The 10,274-nt window shown below is 43.8% G+C and overlaps 1 protein-coding gene across 1 annotated transcript; it reads left to right on the plus strand.

The window, feature by feature from the left end:
• Positions 1-1,379: 1,379 nt before the first annotated feature.
• LOC117878552 (kelch-like protein diablo) lies at positions 1,380-8,972 on the plus strand. Its single transcript, XM_034772885.1, has 5 exons — positions 1,380-1,461; positions 2,060-2,138; positions 3,015-3,242; positions 5,470-6,706; positions 8,430-8,972. Exons 1-5 carry the CDS (start codon positions 1,380-1,382, stop codon positions 8,970-8,972), a joined length of 2,169 nt encoding a protein of 722 aa, XP_034628776.1.
• Positions 8,973-10,274: the final 1,302 nt, after the last annotated feature.

Below are 10,274 nucleotides of genomic sequence, written 5' to 3' on the forward strand. Positions count from 1 at the left end.
AACCCAATGGAATGTGTGGTTCTGGGTTCTGTGAGGGGCAGTTGAGACCAGGCTCCAGCTGGGTTGTTACATCTGCTCTGTTTTTATTTGTTTGGATTCAGCCATTAGTTTTCTGGGGTGGAAAGACAGACACAACAGAATCGTAGCAGAGAGGCTGAGGGGTTTGGATTCATGTGTGGAGAGGCGAAGTCTAGGAAGCAACGGAGACAATGCTGACAGGGCAGCTATATGTTATGACTAGAATTGAATGAATAATTTGTAACAGATAAAGTATTCTGTAAATTTTGCCTCTTTCTGTTCACAGATTGGTGAATTTTCTATTTTTTTCCCTCAAATTTCCTTTGGTCTATCCTTTGATATTCAAAATTTGAGAAATGATACTGTTGCCTATTTCGGTAGGCGTGACTCTGCTTTTCAGATTTAAAATTTGAGCTTAATTTGAAATTTGAGCTATAAATTCCCAGGAGCTTTTGGACTAGTCAAAATCAATCAACTGAATGTTTGTGGGAAGCGAACACAAGAAAAACAAACACATCCAAAGAGAATTTAAGAATGTAAACAGATATTCCTGATAATTGTTTACAGTATTTGTCCACCTCTCATGGTGGCATTGTCTCTCTCTCTCATGCTGTATCCCAATGTGTCAAACACTGATATTCTGACTCAGTCTGGACTCAGTCCCCTTTGCACTGTCTCAACAGGAGTTTGCTGAGTAAGGAATGACTAAAAGCAAAATAAGGATTTTGGTTTATACCAAGTCAAGGACTAACCAACAGTCTATAGTTAGGATTTGTCCTGATTAAGGAGGTGGTTGCAGTATGAGTTGAGGCTGGATCAAAGGAACAGTCCCTCACTATGCCCTTGGGAAGTGGCAATAGAGCTGGAAGTGCTGACTAAGATGGTAGAACAGGAGATATATTAGGATATTCTATTTTTGGTACTTAAATGTTCCCCATTATTGTAGTATCAGAGCACCTTACACTCTTTAATGTATTTATCCTCATAACAACCCTATTATCCCTATTTGTTATTTCGCTGTTTGTTTGCAGATGCAGAACTGAGGCACAAACAATTTAAATAATTTCCTTGAACTTATGCAGGAAGTCTGTGGTGGAGAAAGTAATTGAACCAAGGCCTTCGAAGTCCCTGCGTAATGGCCTAACCACTGGACCACCCATCCTTTCTACTTCAAACAGGCTACTTCCCCTGACATTGTGTCTTCAGAGGAAGGCTGTTTAAGGAGCTGACTCTGCGTGTAACAATCAGGGTTACTGAATTCTCCTATTTCAACTCCTGGCAGGACTGGTTGGTGATTCTGAGGATCCCAAGGGGATATTTCAATCTTGTAGATTCCTAGATCCATTTCAGTGGTTGGAATAATGGATTCCCTAATGGATGTGGACAATGAAAAGGATGACACCCAAGATGCACCTCAGTCCCTGGGAAGCTTTGTGAGTCAGGGTAGGTTTGCTGCTCTGATGAGTGATGTGAGTTAGGAGCGATCCCTTTAGTGTAACATTCTGTGATATCCAGAGGCTACTGAATGGTTGAGGCTGCAGTCAGTGTCCACAAAACGAACTGGGATAGAAGCTATCTTTCCCATTTCGCTTCTTTTGCATGCGGATTTGATGCTGGTAAAGATGCTGGCTGACAGCTCTACAGGTCGTTTACACACACAGCGATTATGGCACAACATCAGCAACATTGAAAGATTCGATTCACACATATTGTGTGCTGCCATTGCATTTCATCCCTGTTCTGGAGGGCCCTTTCAGAGTTTGGGCTCTCTGCTGTACCTGCCAGCAAGTGAGGCCAGGTGACTAGTTCCAGTTTTTTGTGATGTTGACTCCTGTTCACTTGGAACTGGACTGAGATCCATCAAACTAATTCCCAACAGAGACCACCAAATGGTTGTTAGATCTGAATGACTGTTGGTTCCTCATCAGTTCATTTGCCCTGAGATAAGGTATTAGTCCTTAAATATTTCTAGTAGATGTCATTTCTTTCTACCTACATATTTCTGATCAAGGTTTTGGCTTTGTTTTTCCCGCTCTTGCAGGTTTAAAGCAGATGTATCTCAACCAGCAGTTCTGTGATGCTACACTGGTGGTTGAAGGAAGGAGGTTTCCCTGTCACAGGTGGGTTTCTGCTCCAGGCTGAATTCAACATGCTAGTAGCTTCTGGATATAAGAACCAGAAACTACATACTGTTGAAACAGAACAGAAGAAGTTATTTACTTGGGGAGGTGAAGCAACTTAGTCTAGTATATAGAACTCATAGCACCATGAAAAGACTTAATAATAGAACAATATCTAATTTGTATAAATGGCACCTTTCATCACAAAAGATCCTACAGGGAACATTTCACCTAGAAATGAAATGCAGCCAACAGGTGCAAAACACATGGTAAAACTCTGGGGGGTGGAGGGGAAGGAAAATTTCCCAAAGGCAACAAGGCAACCCCCCTACTCTTACAGTATCCTACCTATCTATATCCCTTGAGATCTCCACAGAAAGCACAGCTCTCCTCTAAACAGGATATAAAAATGCACCATCATGTCCCCTATTTATTGGGGGGTTATGTTTTTAGATAATTTTTTTCCTATTTACATTTTAAAAATCTGGATTTCCCCTAAACTGCCCCACAAGATCTCAAAGTCAAATAGTTTTTTTTTCTGGCTTCTGTGTCACCCCCAGTACTCCACAAGTGATCACAACATTGGCGTTATGTACCATCCCAAGGATAGCACCTCCTGCTGCATAGCAACTCCCACTCGCACCATATGGAGAAAATAATTTTAATGCTGACTTTGGAGGAAGAGACCTTCCTATTGAGTTAACGTTCACCATATCCTGGAGCACCCTAAGTTCTCTCAGAGATCTCCCCTTCAAATACTAAACAAGCCCTTCCCTGCTTAACTAGGAGAGAGCTAATGAGATCAGAGGCCCCAGAAGTGAACTGGTTGCAAATACCACATGTAATCTCTTAGCACAGTTGCGTCTCTTGGTGCAGGGTGCTGTTGGCCTCAGTCAGCCCATACTTCCGGGTCATGTTCACCAGCTCCTTCAAAGAGTCCCAGGATGGGGAAGTTTTGCTCAAGGCTATAGCCCCCTCCATCATCCAAAGCATGCTGAATTATCTCTATTTAGAGGAGATATCACTTACTGCAGAGACTGCTGAAGAGTTGTTTATCGCATCCAGTAGGCTCCAGATCCTCCCACTAGAGGAGATCATTAGCAGGTAACTCACAATGATCTCACTAGTCTCCTCCTTGTACTTAAGGTAGGTGTGATATAAGATTGTTTGTGAGGGTCTATACATGCTGTTTGGGTATAGATTGGTTCCATTATTTATGTATTGGGGAAACCTCTCACAGCTGCAACACAAGCATTTCAATAAAATGTAATTTAAAAATCAACACATCTGGCCTGATTCCTGCACTTCTAAGTTGACTTCTAAGTTGTTGAGTCAAATTCAGTTCTGAGTAGAACATACAAAACACCAGAACAATTAGACCAGTTTTCAGTTAAGCAGAAGAGAAACCAAGGCCTGCATGTGCTGTGAAATCTGGAAGGGCTCTATCCAGGATCAGGTTTGAAGCACAGTGGAAAAGGGCAGTAAATGTGTGGGGGAAGTGTGACCTGCCCCTTCCCATGTTGTATAAAGTTTGTAGATTAAATACAGGGTGTCCATCCCTAGAGTTTTCAATCTGGTATCAGCATGACATTAACATAAAATAGTCAAGGGTACCCTGCCTGTTTTGTCACCGTTTCAAGGAACTTTGTCTTGCCCCAAAATCTCATGAGACCATGTTATACAGTGTGTAAACATGGGCAGCTAGCCCCTGGCGCTGCACCTTCTGCCTGAGGCCCTGCCGCTCCCCTCCCCAACCTCTTCCACTCCCCTTCCTCCTGGAGACCCTCCCTCCCGCAGCAGCTGTTGGCCCCCACTCCCTAGCCCTGGGTCGCCCCACCCGAGTGCCCCCATCCCCAGAGCGCTGGATGGTATGCCTTCAGCACCCTGGGCACCAGGAGGCCCCCTAGCACTGGATGGCCCTATCTGCCCCAAGTTCCAGTCCCAGCCCACTTCCGAGAAGAGAAGCAACCTGCCTGGGCAGGGGCCAAAGGGGAAGTGGCAAGCAGGAGGGGGCCTCAGGGCAGAGCCTCCCCTCAGGGCTTAGCCTCCCCTGGCCTGCAATACCCACTGCCCATGTGTGTGAGAAAGGTGGGCAGTGAAGAATCACTCCTAGAAATTATCCCAAGTGAAACAATTTGTTCTAGAAGATGGGGAACTGTTTATGTCCAGCCCAATTGAAGCTTGTATGGTTTGGGAGAGGGCATGTGGTCTAATAAGGGAAGTTATTAGGTGGGGGACTCCTGGGTTCTATTCCTAGCTCTGCTACTGCTCCCCTCTGTAACCTGGTTAGGTCACTTTCCCTTCTGTATGTCAGTTTATCATATTAAAGAATGCCCATACTAACACTGACAGACTTCACAGAGGGGTTGTGAGATTTGATGAATAAATATTTGTTCTTGAGTTCCCTGGGGTACTGCAGATAGACAAAGTATTATTTGTGCAGTATCAGATATCAAGACAGCTAGCAACCCAGAGTCATACATAGAGAGCTGAGTGAAATATTTTTGACAAATACTTTATTCGCCACAAAATAAATTTTGGTTGACCCAAAACTATTCACAAATTTCATAAGAATTCCACTTTGTGTAAGCAATAAAATAGTCATTTTAACAGGGGGGGTGGAACCCAGGTCTCCCACATCTAAGGAGAGTGGCCTAAGCAATGAACTAATAGAATCATTCTACTTCTGTCTCTGGCCCAATGACTATTACGTTATTGCTATATAGTGGCTCAACTTCAACAGGAGAGAATGAGAGGTACCCACCCCAGGTACCATATAGCTGGAAGGTTAGGATTCTCTCCAGAGAGGTGGGAAACCCAACTGCTCTAGGGACTATTTAATTATGTATACAAGGTAGAACAGCTTCAACAGGATAGACTGAGTGAACCCTGCCCCAAAGCATCCACAGGCCAGGGGCTATAGCACCCTCCTGAGACAGAGAAGACCAATGATCAAATTTTCTGTCCAGGATCAAATCCTTCCCAGAGGAGGAAGAACATAGCTTGGGTGAGTACCCTAACCCCTAGGCTGAAAGTTAGACAGGAGCTGCTTCCTTCTCCCACCATTTTGTGAATCTAACCTGAGTTGAATGAAACATTTTGTTCAATCGAACCAAAATTGTCAACTTTTTTGATTCACTGACATTTTCAGATTTTTTGTTTTGGTTCAACCTAATGCAATTTTAAATGTTATTTTTAGAACTGCTAGTTCCAAATAATCAATTAATCACCATGCTCTATACAGGGACTACCAATTCTCTGACACAATCAGGAGACTGACCTTTCTTGGGAGCTCCTCAGTGACATTTATTCCCTTTGTTATTTCTTCCAGATTCTTTGTGAAGAATATTTCCATGGAGAACTGCCTTGGGATTTATGCACTGGCATATGCCCACAACCACAAAGATCTTCTTCATGCAACCATGCACCACATCGGCTTGAATTTTGGGTCCATCTCTGAGGACTATGATTTCATGTGTCTGGATCTCAGCACTTTGACCAGCATCATCTCCTCGGATGACCTTGTAGTGTCCTCTGAACTGGTTGTCTACCAGGCTGTGCAACGCTGGGTGAGGTTTAAACCAGCCGAGCGCCTCCCAGTGCTTTCTATGCTCATGAGGCACATACGCCTTCCTTTCTTGACCGGTGAAGCACTTGCAGAGATCCAGGCAGACTCAGAACTTTATGGGGATGTTCAGATGTGGTGGAAACAACTGGTTGGGGAAGAAAGGCTGTGGGAGAGTGGGGGACTGAGGCAGGGTATGTATGATGAGTGTATTGTGTGCATGGAGCTGCACAGGTACAAGATTCAACATGGGGAGAATGACTATTCCGAGTTTGACATTGATTCTGACTTGCTTTCTGGAATGGATTGTTTTGATCCTTATACAGGAAGGTGGAAAAAGCTGCCAGGTTTGAAATGCCTGAGACATCCTGCCAGCACTGCTGTGGAACACAAGCTTTACCTGTCTGGAGGCAAACACCAAGATGGCTCTTGTTCAGACACTCTTTATGAATACAATTCTTTTACTGGCCAATGGATACAGCTCCCTTCCATGTCTGTGCCCCGGGATTCACATGGCTTTCTAGCCTGTAACCTGAAGCTGTATGCTCTTGGGGGACGGAATGACAGACACGGACTCACTTCTGCTGAGACCTTTGACTTGGTGCAGAAGGCATGGACTCCCATCTCCAAATTGCCATTTCGACTGATATATTTTGCTTCCACAGTGCTGAAGAATAAGTTGTACCTAATAGGTGGAGAAGCTTTGGCAGTAGTACCTAAGGTAGTTTATAGCGGCATTCTGATCTATGACATTAACTTAGATATGTGGACTCAGATGCCTCTGGATTTTAAGTGCTATGAAACAGCTGCTATCTCTATGAATAATGGGATCTGTGTTATTGGTGGGTTCTGTGAAGAAAAAGGTAGACAGCTGACTCTAAGAGGCACTACAGAAGTCTCCTTTCTGTCCAGCACAAAATGTTTTTTCCTCAACGAAGATGGCAAAATGTGTCAGGAAGTTATGATTCCAGAATTACCAGAAACATTTGCCTTTGCTAGTGTGGTTTGTTGGCAGAGGAGAATCTACTTGATGGGTGGTGTAAATTGTTATAGATTATGCAACAGGATTTTCTACTGGGAACCAGGTGATTCCAGCTGGACTGAGTGCCAGGAACATGTCCCCAGTATAGAGGGGTTTATCAGAATATTTAAATGTGTGACACTGAAGATACCAAAAAATACACTCTACCCCTTCTCCAAGAAATATCTGTAATCCCTACTACCCTCAGAGTTACAGACTGCTGCTTTTCAGACACTTGTTAGAGCCTGACCCCTTCACAGTGCAACTAGCATTGAAATATCCCCTCCAGAAGAACTCTCTCTGTCCCTAAACATCAGTTTACCTCACTCATGCTCACCTGGAAATCAGTGATAGTTTTAAGATTGACTTCAATGGGATCAGAATATGTTCCACAGGATTCCATTGAATTCAAATGGGCTGCATTTGAGAAGATTTGGTTCACACAAGGAGCTGGTTTAAATTCAGTCTCAACATCACTTGACTTAAAACCATTTTAACACCTCTAGACATCAGTTAAAGGGCACAAATCCTTTTAACCACCTTCCTTTTCCTGTCTATTTCTCTCCTCCTTTTACCCAGCTATTGAGATTAAATCCACTGTTACAAATTTCTCCCTAAGGTAACATCACTGGAGTCAGTGGTTAATTTGTCTCATTGTATTCAGCTGGAGAATAGTTTTGTTCCCCATATCAGTGTGGCTGTGTTTCAAAATATTTGTTTGGTGAAGCTTGCGAACTGTTGCTCCATTGGATCACTGTAAATGGTAATGGTTTTAAGATCTTATTAAAGCCCTTTCCTTGTAATGGTCGGACATGAGTTTGTCTTTCACAGCAGGTGTCTTGGCTCAATGATAAAGCTGAATAAAGAAAATGTTATTAAAAATCATCTTAATATGGTCTTTGTTTTGGTAATAAAATATGAAGATTTTCACTTCCAGACTATTCAATGATTCACACCCAACCCTAGTCATTACCCAATACCATTTAGTGACTTCTTTGCAAAGAGTCACTATGTATCAGTGTAGTTCCTAGTGGGCAGGAAAGACCAATAATTTCATGGGTCACTCTGTTGTCAAGCTAAGCAGAGAGGCTATGAATTGAATCACTCACAGAATCATGAACTCATAGAAATGTAAGGCTGGAAGAGACCTTGAGAAGCTTTTAAGTAAGTCCAGCCCCCTGCAGTGTGGCAGTACCAAGTAAACCTCAACCATCCTTGACAGGTGTTTCTCCAACTTGTTTTTAAAAGCTTCCAATGATGGACATCCATGTCTCCTCATTTACTTATTTAAATGTCTTAAACATCGGCACGTCTTAAACATCAGCACTGTTACCTCATTGTCCTAGTAGTCTATACGCCAACAGAGGAATCTGTTGACTCAATTAAAGATCATTTATACGATCAATTGGAACATCTAGTATGCACAGCCCCTCCACATGATAATCTCATGATCCTGGGTGACCTAAATGCAGTTACTGGCTCCCTGCAAACTGGGTTTGAACAGGTCATTGGTCATTATGGTTCAGGCACAGGCAATGATAACTCTCGCCTCTTGCTTACATTCTGTGCCTCCCAGAATCTTTCCATTCTTGGGTCATGGTTCAAGTGGCATACACCAGATGTCATGGATCTCTCATGCTGGCATCACTCAGAAGGAGTTGGTCCACATCCTTACCCGTGATAGGCATCTCTTCGCCTCTTGTAGTGTATATCATGGTGTGGAATGAGCGGCAAACACAGATCACCATCTAGTGGTCGCCCGTATGGTGTTGATGCTCCAACGATAAGCCATGATGAAGAAGAATTTGACATCGATGCACTCAGGGTGCCAGGTTTAGCCAAAAGGTTTTGTATTGATGTCAGCAACAGATTCTCAGCTCTAGCTAATCTGTCAGATGACGTGGAGGTTGCCTGGTCCCTGTTCACTTCTACCTTCAACCAATCTGCTGAGCAGACGATTGGCTATAGGCATCCAGCACGCCAACCATGTCTATCAGAGGAGGCCTTCCAGATAATTAAATTGAAGGCCACAGCCTGCCAGCGTGGTGATAAGTGCACTCGTAATCAGCTGAAGCAAAAATTTAACATCCTGGCACTCTACGATCATGACACATATTATAACCAAGTGGCGGATGTCGTCGAATTTGGCTTAACCAGAGGAGACTTGAATCCAGCATTCCATACCATTCGACTTGAAGCCAGCATTCCGCGGTCAAGAGATAGTCACTACAAACGGCATCCTGAATGACAGCCAAGGCCATCCATGTAAATTGGATGATGACATTCTCTCACATTGGGTGGAATATTATCACAGTGCCTTGAACCATCCTTCAGCTGCCGCTTGTTCAGAGATGGATGATCTGGCAGTCACTGCAGTTCCGGATCCAGACATTTGTACTGATGCACCGACATTGGATGAAGTGAAGTGTACCATCTTTAAACTGAAAAACGGACGTGCATCCAGTGCTGATGGCATCCCCTCAAAGCTGCTAAAATGTGGTATTGATCCTGTAGCAGAATCACTTCTGGCCATCTTTTCTCTGGTGTGGAGAACTGGAATCCTGCCAACCACCTAGAAGGACAGTATTGTGATCTCACTCTATAAGGACAAGGGACCACACAGTGAATGTAAGAGCTACAGGCCAATCACCCTGCTCTCCAGTCCAGGGAAGGTGTTTGCACATGTTTTGCTGGCATGCCAGGAGCCTGTGCTACATCGGAAGTGTTGTCCCAACAGTCAGGCTTTACGAGGAACAGGTCCACATTAGATGTCATTGTGGCCATTTGCTTGTTGTCAGAGATGCCCCTGCATGTAGCGTATGATGAGTTTAAAGATGCATTTGATTCAGTAGACTGTGTCATGTTATGGGAGGCCTTAAAGGGCGTAGGTGTCCCTACCACTCCGCTGGACTTGATTAGAGAGCTGCATAATGGAACCACTGTCCGTGTTTGTCTGGGAACCAGATGTCAGCGCCTTTTAAATCCATATCTGGTGTTAGGCAGGACTGCGTTCTGGCCCCTGCACTCTTTTGTCAGGCAACAGATTTCATAAAGCAGGGTTCTGTCAGGTCCATAGGCATTGAGATTGGTGATCTCTCGCTCACAGACCTTGACTATGTTGATGATGTAGTTATTTTAGTACAGAGCCCCGACAGGTTTCATGAGGCACTCTAGCCTCATGGAGGAGGAGTCAGCAAAGATTTTTCTCCATGTTTTGTAGTCAAAGACAAAACTGCAAAATCTAGGACAAGGTCCACCTTTGATTTCAATCTCTTTGAATAACGAAAACGTTGAATCAGTTTCCAGCTTTTGCTATTTGGGTTCTATACTTACCAGCTCCTCCAATTCTCACATGGAGGTTCTCCATTGGATTGGCATCACAGCATCTGCCACGGGCCGTTTACAATGAATATGGAATCAACATCATCTTAGTATGACAACCAAGTTCAGGATTTATTTGAGCAGTATCCTTCCCACCATACTGTTGTACGGCTGTGAAACATGGACAGTACGTCACGTAGACTGGACAAAGCTGAAGGCTTTCCACACA

The sequence above is a fragment of the Trachemys scripta genome, chromosome 1, assembly GCF_013100865.1.
Source record: "Trachemys scripta elegans isolate TJP31775 chromosome 1, CAS_Tse_1.0, whole genome shotgun sequence".
Classification (NCBI taxonomy): Eukaryota; Metazoa; Chordata; order Testudines; family Emydidae; genus Trachemys; species Trachemys scripta.